The 19,039-nt window shown below is 38.4% G+C and overlaps 2 protein-coding genes across 4 annotated transcripts in view; one reads left to right on the forward strand and one right to left on the reverse strand.

Annotated features, from left to right (window-relative positions):
- Positions 1–1,140: 1,140 nt before the first annotated feature.
- Positions 1,141–13,865, forward strand: aanat2 (arylalkylamine N-acetyltransferase 2). Its single transcript, XM_057860714.1, has 3 exons — positions 1,141–1,359; positions 7,430–7,584; positions 11,605–13,865. The coding sequence occupies exons 1-3, from the start codon at positions 1,191–1,193 to the stop codon at positions 11,908–11,910; spliced, it is 630 nt and encodes a 209-aa protein (XP_057716697.1). The 5' UTR covers positions 1,141–1,190; the 3' UTR covers positions 11,911–13,865.
- The window catches only part of rhbdf1a (rhomboid 5 homolog 1a (Drosophila)), a 129,471-nt gene continuing 123,594 nt past the window's right edge, over positions 13,163–19,039 (reverse strand). For 2 of the 3 annotated variants that reach the window (XM_057860712.1, XM_057860711.1), the window contains exon 19: positions 13,163–17,639. In XM_057860712.1, the coding sequence (XP_057716695.1) occupies positions 17,220–17,639 (420 nt within the window). In that variant the 3' untranslated portion in view covers positions 13,163–17,219. The remainder of the gene's footprint in view (positions 17,640–19,039) is intronic. The other variant, XM_057860713.1, reaches the window with a different exon arrangement.

The following is a 19,039-nucleotide window of genomic DNA, read 5'->3' on the forward strand; positions in this document are numbered from 1 at the left end:
GCTCTACTTTTGTCTCATCTGACCAGAGAACATTCTTTCAAAACGTTTTTGGCTTTCTCAGTTAAGTTTTGGCAAACTCCAGCCAAGCTTTTTATGTCTCCTGGTCAGAAGTGGGGTCTTCCTGGGTATTCTACCATAGAGTCGAGTCCCTTTTCATTCAGACGCCGACGGATAGTACGGGTTGACACTGTTGTACTCTTGGACTGCAGGAAAACTTGAACTTGTTTGGATGGTATGGTTCTTTTTCCACCATACGCACAATCTTTCATTGAAATTTCAATTTTTCTTTTCCGGGTGGTTTTTCTAGGGAGGTTAGCCGCAGTGCCATGGGCTTTACACTTATTGATGACACGGCACACTGTGGACAAAGGAACCTTCAGGTCTTTGGAGATGGTCTTGTAGCCTTGAGATTGCCCATGCTTCCTCACAATTTTGCTTCTCAAGTCCTCAGACAGGTCTTTGGTCTTCTTTGTTTTCTCCATGCTCAATGTGGTACACACAAGGACATAGGACAGAGGTTGAGTCACCTTTAAGCCATTTTAACTGGCTGCAAGTGTGATTTAGTTATTGCCACCACCTGTTATGTGGCACAGTTAAGTAACAGATGCTGTTAATTACACAAATTACAGAAGCATCACATGATTTTTCAAAATGTGCCAGTACTTTTGTCCGACCCATTTTTGGAGTTTTGTGTAAAATGATCATGATTTAATTATTTTTTTCCATTCTCTTTTGTCTTTTTTAATTGCAAGCAAAATAAATGAATATGTTACTACCAAAGCATTTGTAATTGCAATCACTTTCTGGGAGAAATTAAGCACTACCTGACAGATTTGCAGGGGTGCCAATACATTTGGCCAGCAGTGTAGGTGTCCAATTCAGTTTGACAGGTAAGGAATGGCAGGCAATGTTAATTATCACTATATAAAACAATCCTGGACAAAGGGAATCAGGTTTAGTTCATTGGAATTTAAATTTAATAAATTTAGGTTGTGAAAGTGGTACCGTCAGTGTTTTGCCGGAAGATTGGCAATGCAGGAATCTGTCACGGTGTCGGATTAAGACAGAAAATGGATATACGTCATGTTGCCAGCAGCTACTTGTACCAACACACTTGACTCCAAGAGCTCAGAACACACACACCAAGGAGAGCGGCTCAACAGCCATCGTCCGAGAAGCAAGTCGGCATTATGAGCCAGTACGTGAGCAGCTCCTCGCCCTTCCTCAAGCCGTTCTTCTTGAAGACGCCCGTCCGGGTGGTCAACCCTTTGCGACAGAGGCGACACACGTTGCCTGCCAGCGAGTTCCGCAATCTGACGCCTCAGGACGCCATCAGTGTGTTTGAGATCGAGAGGGAAGGTCTGCATATTCTATGTTCTACCTCTACTAAGATTACCATTTTTTATGTTATGAGTTTCTTAATTTAGTCAAACCTAATTTCATTGTGTCAATTAATGGCCATTTTAGGTACAGATCTTTTTATGTTACAACTCAAAGTTGTGCTAATTTAAGATTTTAAGTAAGCACAACTCATGTCAGTAACACAGTAGGTAAAATGAGATGTACTAACTGGAATTAACAGCTTTGGGGCAAAACCTACCTTTCTGAGTGAGAAAAACTGGAAATGTTAAATTCAGCGTATTTATAATGTTGAGTTTCTATGTGGTTTTAGTTAAATCAGTTTTTTCATCTGTGGGATTTTGACAAAGATCAGATCACATTTCATGGTGATTTTATGCGGAAATTTGAGTAATTCCAAAAGGTTGATACTTTTTCGTACCACTGTATACATAGTATAGTATAGTATAATATAGTATAGTATAGTGTATATGGCGGAAAACACTCAGGTGACTTGAAATTCCGCTCTGAGACCCTCAATTTGGCTCAATTTTAGAATTGTCCTATATGCATGTGTGATACATCATTGGAAAGCTTAAAATTTCCATTTTCTGGGGGAAGAAAAATTTTGAACAGGGGGGCATTTGAAAAAATAAAATAAAAATAGCAAAACCCTAACTGGAGGTGAGAATACGCAAAAGTATAATTAAAGATTATTATTATTATTATTTTAACGAGATAATATTGCGTATTTACCTCTTTTCGATCCAAAAAGTCCATGTAGCATGTATCACCGCATGTATCAAGCCACAGCTGTGAATGGCCAGAGCCAGATTTTTGGGGGATTTTATGGGTGAAACATGGTCATATAACATGGGTTGCGATGCAGAAATCGCAGACGTCAAGGAGTGGTCGAAAAGTTTTTTTTTTTTTTCAATTTTCTTTATTTGGATCGATTATCATCTAAAATATTGGGGAAAATGCGACAGTAACAATAAAAATATAATTAACCGATAGTTATGAGGTAGATATCCGTGACTTTTTTACAGACGCAAATTTTTTCATTGTGACGTAATTTGTTTAAAAGTTTAAAATATGCGAGTGAATAATTTTTCAAAGTCATTTTTTCTTTTTTTTAACTAAATATTAGACATCAATTAATGATTCCAAGCTAAAAATGGCAGACAGATTGAATAACAAATATGATTACTTACCTTCTTTTAATGGCTAGGTTGAAACAAAAGCGGTTGCGCAACGTCTGTAAACGGGGTTTCCGGGGTAAAACGGACAAATTAAAAATACTTCGGGGGCTTAATGCGCCGTGAGTCTGCTATGGCAGCATATAGACATATTGTTCTATCAAACACAACAGTTGTTTTGGCTTAAAATACAGCAGTTTATTTTAGAGAGGGGTGCAAGAGCAGAAACTGCTTTTTCAGCCTTGCCTGTGTTTTCCGCCACATATATACATATATATATATATATATATATATATATATATATATATATATATTAGGGCTGTCAAAATTATCGCGTTAAAGGGCGGTAATTAATTTTTTAAATTAATCACGTTAAAATACCCGCTCAGACAGATTTAAATGACAGTATAGTGAAATACCCACTTGTTAATTGTGTTTTATGGAGTTTTGCCACCCTCTGCTGGCGCTTGGGTGCGACTGATTTTATAGGCTTCAGCACCCATGAGCATTGTATGTAATTATTGACATCAACAATGGCGGGCTAGTAGTTTATTTTTTGATTGAAATTTTATTAAAATGAAAACATTAAGAGGGGTTTTAATCTAAAATTTGTATAACTTGTACTAGCATTTATCTTTTAAGAACTACAAGTCTTTCTATCCATGGATCGCTTTAACAGAATGTTAATACTGTTAATGCCATCTTGTTGATTTATTGTTATAATAAACAAATACAGTCCTTATGTACCGTATGTTGTATGTATATATCCATCTTGTGTCTTATCTTGCCATTCCAACAATAATTTACAGAAAAATATGGCATATTTTTTGGATGGTTTGAATTGCGATTAATTACGATTAATTAATTTTTAAGCTGTAATTAACTCAATTAAAATTTTTAATCGTTTGACAGCCTTTATATATATATATATATATATATATATATATATATATATATATATATATATATATATCTTAGAATAATTAATTGATGGCTAATATTTAGTTTGGAAAAAAAAACGACTTTAAAAAATTATTCACGCGCATATTTTAAACTTTTAAACAAATTACGTCACAATGAAAAATTTGGCGTCTGTAAAAAAGTCACGGTCTTCTACCTCATAACTATCGCTTAATTGTATTTTTTTTTGTTACTATTGCATTTTCCCCAATATGTTAGATGATAAATAATCGACCCAAACAAAGAAAAATTGAAAAATAACGTTTAGAAGGGTAACTATATGAAAAAGAAAATCTCAACCACTCCTTGTTGCCTGCGTTTTCTGCATCGAGACCCTTGTTATATCACCATGGTACACCCACAAAATTAAAAAAAAATCCGACTGTGGCCATTCACAGCTGTGTCTTGACACTCGGTGATACATGCTCCATGAAGTTTTTGGGTCGAAACAAGGTAAGTATGCGATAATATCTTGTTAAAATCGTGGCGTCTTTAATTCTGCTCTCGCGTGCTCTGGCCTCCAGTTAGGGTTTTGCTGTTTTAAAAAAAAAAAAAATTTTAAATGCCCTCCTGTTCAAAATTTTTCTTCCTCCAGAAAATAGAGATTTTAAGCTTTCCAATGATGTATCACACATGCATATCGAACAATTTTGAAATTTGGCCAAATTGGGGGTCTTCAAGTCACCTTAGTGTTTTCCGCCATATATATATATATATATAAATACATAGGTGCGCCCTATAGTGCGGACAATATGGTATATTAATTTGCATGTATGTTCTCTAATTTGTATCATAAATGATACATTGAGAATTACATGCAGTCCTTGTGGTAAAATAAATATAACTAAAGTGAGATTGAACACAATAAGGTTTTAAACAAAGCAATGAGGTCCAGAAAGACTTGTATCAAATGTGATACATTTGGCTTTACACTCTTCAAATTATGACCATTTAAAAATAGCTCCCACTATTGTTACGTATACCAAATAATTATGACTATCTTTATTGAGTCAATTTCTTCTCGTATTAAGTACATTTTCCACCTTTACACGTATGTAGTACGAGTAGTTACAACTAGGGTTGTTCAGATCATGTTTTTTCGTTCCCGATCGTTTTAGTATCTGCCGATCCTGATATTTCCCGATCCGATTGCTTTTTTTTTGCTCCCGATTCAATTCCAATCATTCCCGATAATTTTTCCCGATCATATACATTTCGGCAATGCATTAAGCAAAAAATGAATAAAACTCGGACGAATATATACATTCAACATACGGTACATAAGTACTATATTTGTTTATTATGACAATAAATCCTCAAGATGGCATTTACATTATTTAACATTCTTTCTGTGAGAGGGATCCACGGACAGAAAGACTTGTAATTCTTAAAGGATAAATGTGACTTTGTATATTGTGACTAAATATTGCCATCTAGTGTATTAGTTGAGCTTTCAGTAAATGATACTGTAGCCATTTAACTGTTCTACCCAAATGCATGATGGGAAGTGCAACCATGACTGTGCGTAGTGGCACCAATTGATATATATTCTCTGCGTTGCAAACTAACATAAGGTGTTAAGGAAAAGATCAACCACTACCGTTCTTCCCCACATTACTTCCCAAGATATTTCTAATTGTTGAGAGAAGGATTTTAAGGCTTTAGCCAATTAAAAAGAGGCTCCAAAGATTGCCAAAATCCTCTCTACTCATTTTACGCTGCCTGTTAGCTCAATACAGTGCCTTGCAAAAGTATTCGGCCCCCTTGAACCTTGCAACCTTTCGCCACATTTCAGGCTTCAAACATAAAGATATAAAATTTTAATTTTTTGTCAAGAATCAACAACAAGTGGGACACACTCGTGAAGTGGAACAAAATGTATTGGATAATTTAAACTTTTTTAACAAATAAAAAACTGAAAAGTGGGGCGTGCAATATTATTCGGCCCCCTTGCGTTAATACTTTGTAGCGCCACCTTTTGCTCCAATTACAGCTGCAAGTCGCTTGGGGTATGTTTCTATCAGTTTTGCACATCGAGAGACTGACATTCTTGCCCATTCTTCCTTGCAAAACAGCTCGAGCTCAGTGAGGTTGGATGGAGAGTGTTTGTGAACAGCAGTCTTCAGCTCTTTCCACAAATTCTCGATTGGATTCAGGTCTGGACTTTGACTTGGCCATTCTAACACCTGGATACGTTTATTTTTGAACCATTCCATTGTAGATTTGGCTTTATGTTTTGGATCATTGTCCTGTTGGATGATAAATCTCCGTCCCAGTCTCAGGTCTTGTGCAGATACCAACAGGTTTTCTTCCAGAATGTTCCTGTATTTGGCTGCATCCATCTTCCCGTCAATTTTAACCATCTTCCCTGTCCCTGCTGAAGAAAAGCAGGCCCAAACCATGATGCTGCCACCACCATGTTTGACAGTGGGGATGGTGTGTTCAGGGTGATGAGCTGTGTTGCTTTTACGCCAAACATATCGTTTTGCATTGTGGCCAAAAAGTTCAATTTTGCTTTCATCTGACCAGAGCACCTTCTTCCACATGTTTGGTGTGTCTCCCAGGTGGCTTGTGGCAAACTTTAAACGAGGCTTTTTATGGATATCTTTGAGAAATGGCTTTCTTCTTGCCACTCTTCCATAAAGGCCAGATTTGTGCAGTGTACGACTGATTGTTGTCCTATGGACAGACTCTCCCACCTCAGCTGTAGATCTCTGCAGTTCATCCAGAGTGATCATGGGCCTCTTGGCTGCATCTCTGATCAGTTTTCTCCTTGTTTGAGAAGAAAGTTTGGAAGGACGGCCGGGTCTTGGTAGATTTGCAGTGGTCTGATGCTCCTTCCATTTCAATATGATGGCTTGCACAGTGCTCCTTGAGATGTTTAAAGCTTGGGGAATCTTTTTGTATCCAAATCCGGCTTTAAACTTCTCCACAACAGTATCTCAGACCTGCCTGGTGTGTTCTTTGGTTTTCATAATGCTCTCTGCACTTTAAACAGAACCCTGAGACTATCACAGAGCAGGTGCATTTATACGGAGACTTGATTACACACCGGTGGATTCTATTTATCATCATCGGTCATTTAGGACAACATTGGATCATTCAGAGATCCTCACTGAACCTCTGGAGTGAGTTTGCTGCACTGAAAGTAAAGGGGCCGAATAATATTGCACGCCCCACTTTTCAGTTTTTTATTTGATAAAAAAGTTTAAATTATCCAATAAATGTTGTTCCACTTCACGATTGTGTCCCACTTGTTGTTGATTCTTGACAAAAAAATTAAATTTCATATCTTTATGTTTGAAGCCTGAAATGTGGCGAAAGGTTGCAAGATTCAAGGGGGCCGAATACTTTTGCAAGGCACTGTATATAGGTAAAACGGCGCCATTATAGATTGAACGCGACAATGCGTGAGTGGGTTGTGCAGCGCAGGTGTTAATTGCATTAAATATTTTAACGTGATTAATTTTTAAAAAATGAATTACCGCCGTTTACGCGATAAATTTGATAGCCCTTCTTTCAGCCAAAACTAAAGACTTTGTAGGAATGTAAGACATTTTGTCTGTAACGTTAAATACAATTAGAAAACGATTTAATTAGAAAATATATATATATTAAAAAAAGGCATGTCCAATATTTTTTTGCCGATTCCGATACTTAGAAAAATGACGTGATCGGATGCCGATCGATCGGGACATCTTTAGTTACAACTACTTAGTGGTAATAATTAATGTACTACTGCAGAGATCTATTTGATAAAGGTAATGGAAATAGTTTATTTGATTAATTTTTATAATGGACAATAGTGGTAAAAAATATTTTGAAATTCACTCATTCAGAAACTCATTATGACTTGTATACATTTTTAAATCATCTCATCCTACTAAATCAATGAAAACTTATGGATTTTTATCTCTGACCCGATGCTCCAGCTTTCATCTCGGTGTCCGGCGAGTGTCCTCTGACCCTGGAAGAAGTGCTGCACTTTATCGGTCAGTGCCCCGAGCTGTCGCTGGGCTGGTTCGAGGAGGGTCAGCTGGTCGCTTTCATCATCGGCACCGGTTGGGACAAAGAGAGGCTTTCGCAGGTCAGAATGCACTACACAGTGCATGATGGATATAAATAATGAAGTAAAAGAGTTATTCCTGAGTGGGGGAAATATGAAACAACAAAGTTGGTGGGTGTACTGTAGAAGGTTCAAAGTGGACGAGAATGTTGCCCTAAATGTAGGGAAAAATATGCATTTAAAGTTGTCTTTAAAAGTAAAATTTCCAAATATTGTGATTATCATTAATAGGGAAAGAAAAGTAAAAAAAAAACGCTAAGTAGAGTCACCTCTGCCCATTTTTAACATTTTTTTGTGTACATATATCAATATGTGTAATTAAAACCCTAATAAATGCATGTTAATATACGGTAATTAGAGTGTCCTGATCGCATATTTTTGCACTCGAGTCACCTGATTTTGAGAATCTGCCGATACAGAGGCCCAATCCGATTGTGGAAAGAAAAAAAAAAGTTTTGTTTTTTTTTCAAATACTTTTCCATTTACAGTATAGTGCTTCAACGGTTAATCGATTAAGTCCAGTAATCCGATTAGAGAAAAAAAAGATTCAAATTAAATTTTGCTCCATCGAGCATTTGTTTAATTAAAGTGGTGTTTGTTTGGATTTAGTTTTATTGATTTGGGTGGATACACTGCCCTCTAGTGGCAACAGTGAATATAACTCATTTCCTATGGCGGAATCCAGCTGCTCCCTGTTAAGATCAACATTAGTTTTTGTTTGAGCCAATGCTTTTTTAATGGATTCGCAATTTAGTTTATAGGTATATTTAGCCATTTTTTTGTGGAAATATGTGTTTGAACAATTTATTAAGAGTATTGTTAAAAAAAAAAAAAAAAAAAAAGTTAGCATTTTATTGCATTTAAGCTAGTGGACTTTTGCTATGTAAGTTGTTGTTCTTTTGTTATACTTATATCCTCATTTACTTGTTTATACTGTTTGAGGCTCAGCTCAGGTATTTTATTTTTTTGTTCCTTATGCGATTACTCAATTATTCGAACTAACTAATTCATCGATAAATCGACTACTAAAATAATCGATAGCTGCAGCCCCTGGCTTACAGTACTCCCTCATCCGCTTTTTCCCGGAGTGTTGCGGAGTATAAAATATATATACTGTATATATATATTTTGGCAATGCCATTGCATTTCTGAAATATATATTTTTATAATTAAAACTTGATCCTTTTCACCCAATTCCGATCCTCTGAAAAATGGCCCAATGGGCCTGATTCCCATTCATGTGATCGGATCGGGCACATCCCCAAAATAATGTATAATTAATACGTACTGTATTCATTCGGTCACTCTAATAATATACGTATGTGTGTACATACAGTGTATGACAAAAGTGAGTACATCCCTCGCATTTCTGCAGATATTTAAGTATATATTTTCATGGAACAACACTGACAAAATGAAACTTTGACACGATGAAAAGTAGTCTGTGTGCAGCTTATATAATAATTTATTTTTCCCTCAAAATAACTCAAAATATAACCATTAATATCTAAACCCCTGGCAACAAAAGTGAGTATACCCCTTAGAAACTACTGTACGTACATCCCTAAATGTCCAAATTGAGTACTGCTTGTCATTTTCCCTCCAAAATGTCATGCTGTGCTATCAGCATTGCTGCAGAGATTGAAGAGGTGAGGGATCAGCCTAGTGCTCAGACCATATGCCGTACTCTACATCAAATTGGTGCGCATGGCTGTCACCCCAGGAGGAAGCCTCTTCTGAAGATGGAACACAAGAAAGCCCGCCTGTCTCATCAGACCATTGGACATGGTTCCAGTAATCCATGTGCTTTGTTGACATGTCTTCAGCAAACTGTTTGCAGGCTTTCTTGTGTACAGTCTTCAGAAGAGGCTTCCTCGTGGGGTGACAGCCATGCACACCAATTTGATGTAGAGCGCGGCATATGGTCTGAGCGCTAATAGGCTGACCCCCCACCGCTTCAATCTCTGCAGCAATGCTGACAGCACTCCTGTAACGAGTCATATGACATTTTGGAGGGAAAAGACAAGCAGTACTCAATGTGGACATTTATGTATGTAGTTTCTAAGGGGTGTACTCACTTTTGTTGCCAGGGGGTTAGATATTAATAGCTATATTTTGATTGCCTGGTATACCAGACTCACCGCTGTTCCAGCGATTGAGTCTGGCAACTGTCCGGCGGATCAAATTCCGAGGGCGGAGCAAGCCACAGCAAACAGACAGCCGAGTGGACCAATCAGCGACGGGCAGACGTGACGTTGTTAAAGCGACAAGTAATTAGCGTGAGCGGAGAATGGAGAAGTTTATTCAGCATGGCTAGCACGACCCATGTTGACTGTTGTCAATGAGTTGTTTCGATGTGTTTTTGGTAATTTAAAACTGGTTTTACCGCTGATTGGAACATATTCTCGGCTCTCCCGTTCGCCATCTGTGTTGTTGTAGACATGACTTTCGGCGCGCAAGAGTGACGTTACTCGTCACTCAAATAAACGAATCTGATTGGACGACTGATTTTGTACCTTGCTCGAGAGGCCGTTAATGGGCTGGGTCCCAGACTACTTCTCACAGTGTTTGAAAAATACAGGGAGAGTAGTCTGGCTGTGCCAGGCAAATATTTTGAGTTATTTTGAAGGGAAAATAAATTAACTCTATTATATAAGCTGCACACAGACCACTTTTCATTGTGTCAAAGTGTAATTTTGTCAGTGTTGTCCCATGAAAAGATATGGCGGAAAACACTCAGGAGACTTGAAGTTCCGCTCTGGGACCCCCAATTTAGCCAACTTTCAAAATTGTCCGATATGCATGTGTGATACATCATTGGAAAGCTTAAAATCTCAATTTTCTGGGGGAAGAAAAATTTTGAGCAGGAGGACATTAAAAAAAAAAAAAAAAAAAAATTAAACAGCAAAACCCTATCTGGAGGTGAGAGCACGTGAGAACAGAATTACAGACGCCATGACTTTAAAGAGATATTATCGCGTACCTACTTTGTTTCGATCCAAAAACTCCATGTAGCATGTATCACTAAGTGTCAAGACAGATGTGAATGGCCACAGCTGGATTTTGGGGGGATTTTATGGGTGAAACATGATAATATAACAAGTGTCGCGATGCAGAAATCGCAGACATCAAGGTTGTGGTTGAGATTTTCTTTTTCATATTTTACCCTTTTAAACATTTTTTTTCAATTTTTGTTTGTTTGGATCAATTATTCATCATCTAACATATCGGAGAAAATGCGACCGTAGCAAAAAAAAATACAATTAGGCGATAGTTATGAGGTAGATATCCATTACTTTTTTTACAGACGCCATTTTTTTCATTGTGACATAATTTGTTTAAAAGTTTTTTTTTTTTTTTTAACAAAATATGAGACATCAATGAATGATTTTAAGCTAAAAACCACAGACATTTTGAATAATAAATATAATTAATTAGCTTTGTTCTATGGCTGGGCTGGAACAAAAGCGGTTGCGCGACATCTGTAAACGGGGGTTTTCAGGGTAAAACTGACCAATTAAAAATAGTTCAGGGGCTTAATGTGCCATGAATCTGCTACGGCAGCATATAGACATATTATTCTATCAAACACAACAGTTGTTTTTGCTTAAAATACAACAGTTTCTTTTAAAGAGGAGTGCAAGAGCAGAAACTGTTTTTTCAGTCTTGTCTGCGTTTTCCGCCATATACTTAAATATCTGCAGAAATGCGAGGGTTGTACTCAATTTTGTGATACACTGTATATACATAGAAGAAAATAACGTACGTAAATAATGTACGTAAATGTTTTTAGAACTCTTATATGATAATACATTTTTTTTTTTTTTAAATCTGTGATGCACTGAGGGACATACGTATATGAGACATGAATGACATATGTGGACACTCTTGTATACCGAATGTTAATACCGTGGCCTAAATGAGCCAAAATGTGATGTATGATATGCGCACACCAGGTCTTTATGAGTTATTTTTTTAAAATAGGAACAACTTTCAAATGTATGTGTATTGCATATTACATCCTGTGACCTTTTTTCAAAGGAAGCCATGAGCCTGCACGTCCCGGACACGTCTACGGTTCACATCCACGTGCTGTCTGTGCACCGCCACTGCCGTCAGCAGGGCAAGGGATCAATCCTGTTGTGGCGCTACCTGCAGTACCTGCGCTGTATGCCTCGGCCCCGCCGGGCCCTGCTCATCTGCGAGGAATTCCTTGTGCCGTTCTACCTCAAAGCCGGCTTTAAGGCGAAAGGCCCGTCAGCAATCAGCGTGTCCAACATGCACTTCCAGGAGATGGAGTACCTGCTGGGCGGGCAGGCGTATGCCAGGCGGAACAGCGGCTGCTAGCCCTGCCTAGCTACAGACTTAAATGCACTTTTGAACCTGCTGGATGGTGCACCACGTGCAATTTGTCCTTATCAGACGAAATACCCACCAGTGTTGTTTTCGTCAACAATGACCAAAATGAAAATATTTCATGGACGAACAATTTTGTGTGTCTTGGGAGACTAAAATATAACGAAAATGCGTCTTGGTTTCCGTCACATGTTCACAATGTGGGATATTTTTAATGTGTAGTTTGCCTGCATTGTAGCAGTTTCTGGTTGTGTCACTCATGTGAATGCTGCGCCCCCAACTATCCTCTCCAGTCTTGCTTGTTTTGCAACACACAGTGATTTCTGTTTTCTTATCTTGGCAAGAGAAAATATGCAGTGTTGCTTTTGCCTTTAAAAGTCTGTGCTGAGTGATTATCACACACTAAATGTAACTCGTAGCGTTAGCATAGCATTCAAAATTCGTTGTCTGATACGCTCAAATTTTTTACATACGGTTCGTGGCGTCCAGATGGGTATAATTCCCGTAATTTTCTAACTATAAACTGCTACTTTTTTACCTCATTTTGAATCCTGCGGCTTATAGTCCAGTGTGGCTTATTTGTTGATTTATTCAGGTTAATAGGCAACACTTTATTTGACAACGGCGTCATAAGACTGCAATAAGACAGTCATAATTATGACATTATCATGGGCATTAATGAATAGTTATGACGGATGTTATTAGGCGGCTACCGGCAAATTATGTCACTAACTCCATTTATGTCCAGCTCGGATCTTTTACATTCATTCAAAAGGGAGATAATTTGCTGGATGACACAAAAGGACATCTGTCATAAGCATTCATTAATGTTAATGGTAGTGTCATGTCATAATTATGATGGTCTTATGACAGTCTGACTGCGCCACTGTCAAATAAAGTGTTACCAAATTCCATAACTAGCAATTAACGAAACAACTAGAACAGTAACTGAAGAAATACTTAGCACAGAACATGAGTTTTGATATGTTATTTACATCTTTAGTGCTGCAATGCATGCTAGGAGGCATGTTGGACGACAACAGAACATGATCATTCTTGAAGCAATGATCATGGTGGTTCATTTGGTCTTATGATGCCGCTGTCACATAAAATAAAATGCTTAAATCCCCGAATTCTTAATAGATATGGACGTAAAATAGTCTCAATTCTTGGTTAAAAGCAAAAAAAAAAAAACGTGCAGTTAGCATTTATCTTATGTAAATATGTCAAAGTTTACTGATCGACTGTTTGTATTACTCTAACACAATATAATCAATTAGGGAATAGTATCTTTTCTCTAACATCTACTTTAACACACCCAATATAAAATAAAGAGCACTTATATCATAGTTTAAGGAAAACAAGCAGAATATATTTGACATCGGGCATAAGAGATACATGATGCCTTCTTATCATGGAAGCCCAATGTGTGCGTCATGTAACTGACTGAGCAAGATTGACGCTGACGAGGCATGACATCTACAAGCCCACGTCTGCACCACCAACTCACGCAATCACTTCTTCCGGACAGTCCAGAACAGATGGCGGGACATCTTGTCTTGACAAGGAACATCCCATAAGGAGGAACCCACGGCCGAGAAGTCTCAGCAATCACGTTGCGCTGAGGTGGCAAAATGCACAACCCTTGTTGCCCTGACAACAGAAACTCCCGAATCCTCCTGTCCAATCCACAGACAATAATCCTAAACAACGTCCAAACACTCCCTTCTTCTGCCCACAGCCCACTCTGCGAGAGCCTTCAAAAAGACTGAAAGTTTAACTAATTGTTGTCATTTTTCTCGGGAACCTTTTGTTGACTTGTGATATGATGACCTTGGAACGAGTCTGCCTCCTTGCCTGAGTCTGTTTCTGTTTCGCCTTGCCGTTTGACTGCTGTTGGCCTGAATAAATTTTCAACTTGTGCTTTGAAGCCTTTTTCCAGCTTTCAAAATAGAGTCAGTACAAGGGGTTAAGACTAAGGTGAATGCACAGAGTTTGCCTTTTGGCCGGGTCCAAGGACAAAGCGCTTTGTCCTTGGAGTTTGCTGGGAGAGCTGATTGCCAGAGTTGGTGCGTCAATCTTGTGATAAGACGGCATTGTGTATCTCTTCTATTTCTTCTCATTAAACTATGGTGTTCTATTTATTTAATATTAGTAGTGTAGTCCTACCGTAAATATGAAAATGATACTATTTCCTGATTAATTATATTACGTATGTTAGAGTAATGCAAACAGTTAGACGTGCCAACCTGTACCATATGTGTGTGTTAGAATATATATGTGTTAGACTAATGCAGACAATTATATGGTGTGTGCGATGACGATATATTTTCCCCTTTACCAGCAATCTGGCTAAAAGGTCAGATTCCTTCCCACTTCATGATTCAACAAAAAAGAGCAAGACATTTCCATTTCATGTTTCTCAGTTGTTGTTTTTTTTTTTTTTTTTTTTACTGTTTTCAGTTACATGTGAGTAGACGGGCAGCTAAAACGCTGCCATGTTCAATACGAGCATCACTTCTGGAGAAGAGCTCAAACAAATACAAGGAAAAGGAAAACATTTGAGTGCTCAGCATAACGTGACAAAAAGAAAAAAATATGGCAGTAGTAGTTGGTACATTTCTCTTTCAAAAAGGCACCAAAGGTTTCGGTATTAGATTTCAATTGTTTTGTTGTCCCTGCTTACTGTTTGAGGTTGCCTGAATGAGTTCTGCAGAAGAGGATCAGAAGCAAATGTGGAAAATGGGTCATAATATTCAAATTCTTTGGAAGATTTATGAAAAAAGGTCCAAGTATGATGTATATTAGTATCATGATTGAATAGGCTTTAAAATGTCATATCAGCATTTTACAAGTAAGGTTAAGAGAGTTTTGACATGTCAGTGTAAAATATCATGTTCAAACGTGTGGGGTGGGAAAGTGCTTTAAAAACGTTTTTTAAATTCTAATTAAAACCATGTAAGTAAACTGTTGTTTTCAGCCGGAACAATGCAGCAGGGCTGAAAACCAAAAGTGGTTTTTGCCACGTGGCAAAATTTTTTTGCCATGTGGCTTTTTTGGGGTTTTTTTGCTATGTGGCAATTTTTTTTTTTTTTGCCATGTAGCAAAAACAATTCCACATGGCAAAAATTTTTTGCCCCATGGCAAACAATTTTTGCCACATGGCAAACAATTTTTGCCACTTGGCCAAAAAAAAAAAAAAATGCCACATGGCAAAAAATAATGCAACATGGCAAATACATTTTGCCACATGGCAAAAAAAATGCAAAAAATGCCACATGGCAAGAATTTTTTACCACATGGCAAAAAAATGCCACATGGCAAAACTGTTTTGCCACATGGCAAAGAAAATGCCACATGGCGAAAAAAATTTGCCACATGGTAAAAAAAGTGCCACATGGAAAATTTTTTTACCACATGGCAAAAAAATGCCACATGGCAAAACTGTTTTGCCACATGGCATAAAAAATGCCACATGGCAAAAAATTTTGCCACATGGGAAAAAAATTTGCCACACGGCAAAAAATAATGCCACATGGCAAAAAAATTTTGCCACAAGGCAAAAAATGTTAGCCACATGGCAAAATTTTTTTGCCACATGGCAAAAAAAAATGTCACATGGCCAAAAAAAAAAAAAAAATGCCACTTGGCAAAAAGTTTTTGCCACATGGCAACTACCACTTTTGGTTCTCGCTGTCACTCGAGTAATGAGAATTTCCAAAATGAAGACTATTTTAAGTGCTGTACGAGAAATAAATGGATGAAAATGTGCCAAAATTTTGTTTTGAATGGGATCCTCTGGGTATCTCACGATACCTTCTACTGTGAATTGGAAAAAGTTTACAACTAGTAGACAGTTGGCAGGGAATGAACATTCGCTGCCATTCCTACCACTTCAAACGAGTTGGACGTCTATGGCCAATGCCAGGCAATGAGTTAATTTTAGGCATTTTGACGTAATGTGCTGTTGTATTTTGGGACATTTACAGGTCACTTCCCTTGGATTTTGGGTTACTGAAAAGCAGAGGTGGGTAGAGTAGCCAGGCGGCCGCTTGCCTCCTTCGCTAACATGGTAGCATTGTACTTCGTCAATATACGTAAAATAAACGCTAACTGCACGGTTTCTTTGCTTTTAACCAAGAATCGAGACAGTTTTACGTCCATATTTATGAAGAATTCGGGGATTTAAGCATTTATTCACAAGAATTTTCGCCAGAAAAGCTCCTTTTACGCCAGGCGGCCGCTAGCCTCTTTCGCTAACAGCATATAGTGTATAATGATAATAAAGGGCTATTCTATTCTATAATAAGTTGTGATTGTATATAGAATTTATTAATAATCTATTTACATATTATTTATAATTGATTCTGCATGTTTTCCTAAAGTATTTAAGTATAAGTTTAATAATAATAAGTATAAGTTTCTGATGTTAGTGATTTATTAGCTGTTGAAAACAGAAAAAACAAGTTGCTATTTTGGTCAAAAACTTATATGTTAAACAATGCTATTGATCTTGAAAATATAGGTGATTATCTCAGCATTTGGTGATTTTTGTGCATCTAGTGTAAAATCTGAGACTTTTATAGTCATTTTAAGTACTTAAGTTATACTTAGTGTACTACTCGGGATTTTATAAGGGAACGACTTTGAATTTTTTGATGCCGCTGCTCATGGAGACTCATATATAGCTGTTTTGGTTTTAGCTCGGTAGTAGCTTTGGTTTTGTAAATATTTGAATTTCAAGTTTTTCAAAATAGGCCCCCTACGAATCGGCTCCGTATCCCGTGTCATGTCAGTAGGTTATGAAGTATATGTGTCACAGTTCTTTTGAATTATGAGAAGGGGGAAAAAATAATTTAGTGTTTGCAAGTGCTATAGTGGAAGAACAATTTATTTGATGAGAATTCTGCTTTAAATGGGGAAACATGACAATAATCATGTTTTATGTTTGAACTTCATACTGTTCGTATGTAAATCTGATTATTTTCCACATGTTGCCCTGATCCTCCTCCTAAAAACACAAAAAACTCCACATTAAAGAGTGAAACAAACAACAATGCTTAGCTCTTTGTCTCCTGTACACAAGCAGTGGCTTCAATACTTCAGACACCCGGGGAGGTGCTGAACCTTATAAGAGTGCACAGTGGTGGGATGATTAATCAAGGTGTTGGTTGTATACTTACTAGAGTAGAAAGACACAAAATATCACGTCATCGAGTTCAAGTGTTTTTTTGTTTTTTTTTTGTTTTAAAACGTCCCGCTCTGACCTGATTTTCTGTTTGGGGTGAAGGGATGTGGCCTCAGCGGAGGTGCGCGTTGAGGTCATACTTCTCGCAAAATTTGTCCGTAAAGGGGATGCAGGTGAGCAGCTCGCACCACTCGCACTTGATGGGGTAGACGTAGAAGAGCACGACCAGGCCCGAGAAGAGACCCACAAACACCAGCAGGAAGACGATGATCTGGCAGCGTTTGCGGTACAGGTCCATGCGGCCGAAGCTGATGTAGGGCAAGAAGGCGAACGACAGGAAGAAGCCCGAGACGAAGCCGCTGAAGTGCGCAAAGTTGTCGATCCACGGCAGCAGTCCGAAGGCGAACAGAAAGAGCACCACGCAGAGCAGCTTGGTGAAGGCCCGCCAAGGTTGCGCCAGGATTTGCCAGCTCTGGAACAATTCCACGAACAAACAGGCCAGGATGCCGAATTGTGAGCCCGCCGGTCCCACCTGCGTGTTCAAATTGAAGATTTGGATACTCATTCATTACCAGCTCGTATACGCGTTCTCAAAATTGCTACCCGGGGACCATTTGCGGCCCACGGGACAATGTTTTTTTGGTATTGTACAGTCCCTGACAAAAGTCTTGTCGCTTATCCATATTGTAGAAATGATTGCTAATAACCTGACTTTTCATTATTCAATTGGTTTCAGAAATGGCTCATATGAAAGCTAAGGCTCATATGAAGCTGCCCCCCCCCAAGCCCCGCCCTCCCTTCACGGGCTGGCTGGCTGGGGGCCGTGCCCCTGTGTCGGCGCCCGCGTTGCGTCTCCGCTCGTTTGCGTGGTTGCTGCGTGCCCGGCGGGGCCCGCGCGTGGCTGGATGTTATTGGGCGCGCTCGGGCGGGGGGTCCCGGTGCCGGGATTGGTGGCGGGGCGGCATAGGGTTGGTCGCCGACGGGCTTACACTCACTAGGGATTCACACGATTACTGGGTTCTAAATCACAGAGATGATTTGTGTACACTCTACCCCTTTCTATCACTTAGCTTACAGACTCCCCTACCTTCTTCCCCCTCTTTCCCTGGTCAACAGGCCCCCCCACATGGTGTCAACCGGAAATACATTTAGCCTACGATAGCACCAACATATTAGTAGTTAGTGTAGTTAGGCGTTCAGTGTATTTCTTGTTGTTGTTTCTTCTCTTTCTTCTGTTGTGTTTTTTTTCTTCAGTTCCCGCATAACCCCTTCCTGTTCGCTGTTTTGTCATAATAAATGAGGTATGTTGAATGATCACAAAGGGAGTAATGCAGACTATCAATGTGAAACATTAAAACTGTTCAGACTATCCAGGCACTTAGACTTCCATTCTCCGTGTCAAACAGCTGAGCAGGACAGGTTATATAAAAAAAAAAAAAAAAAAAAAAAAAAAAGCTTAGACCCTTAGACAAGGTAGGTGCGCGATAATAAATGGCTCATCTGAAAGCTAAGACCCTCCCAAATGATGTTGAATGTACGAAAATGTATTTGTTTCACAGAAAAAATATTTATCATTTAATGAAGACATAAAGGTCAAATTATGGCAAGACAAAAGTTTTGTCGCCTACAGAAAGTAGTGTGAAAATTGAACATAAAATGGACTTAATACAAAAACATGTACAATACAAATAACAACAAACAACATATGGAAAAATATGTTACATAACATAAGCGAATTAAGTAGGGGTGCTGTGAGATCCAAATTTCATATTTTGCATGACTTCCATGGGCTTGAAGGACTGCATCCATGCGGTTTGGCAAAGATTAATACAAGTCATCAGGAACATCAAAGAAAGCAGTCTTGCATGCCTCTCAGAGTTTATCAGCATTCTTGGGTTTCGTCTTCCATGCTTCCTCTTTCATCCTGTTCAT

The sequence above is a fragment of the Corythoichthys intestinalis genome, chromosome 16 (genome assembly GCF_030265065.1).
Source record: "Corythoichthys intestinalis isolate RoL2023-P3 chromosome 16, ASM3026506v1, whole genome shotgun sequence".
In the NCBI taxonomy this organism is placed as follows: Eukaryota; Metazoa; Chordata; class Actinopteri; order Syngnathiformes; family Syngnathidae; genus Corythoichthys; species Corythoichthys intestinalis.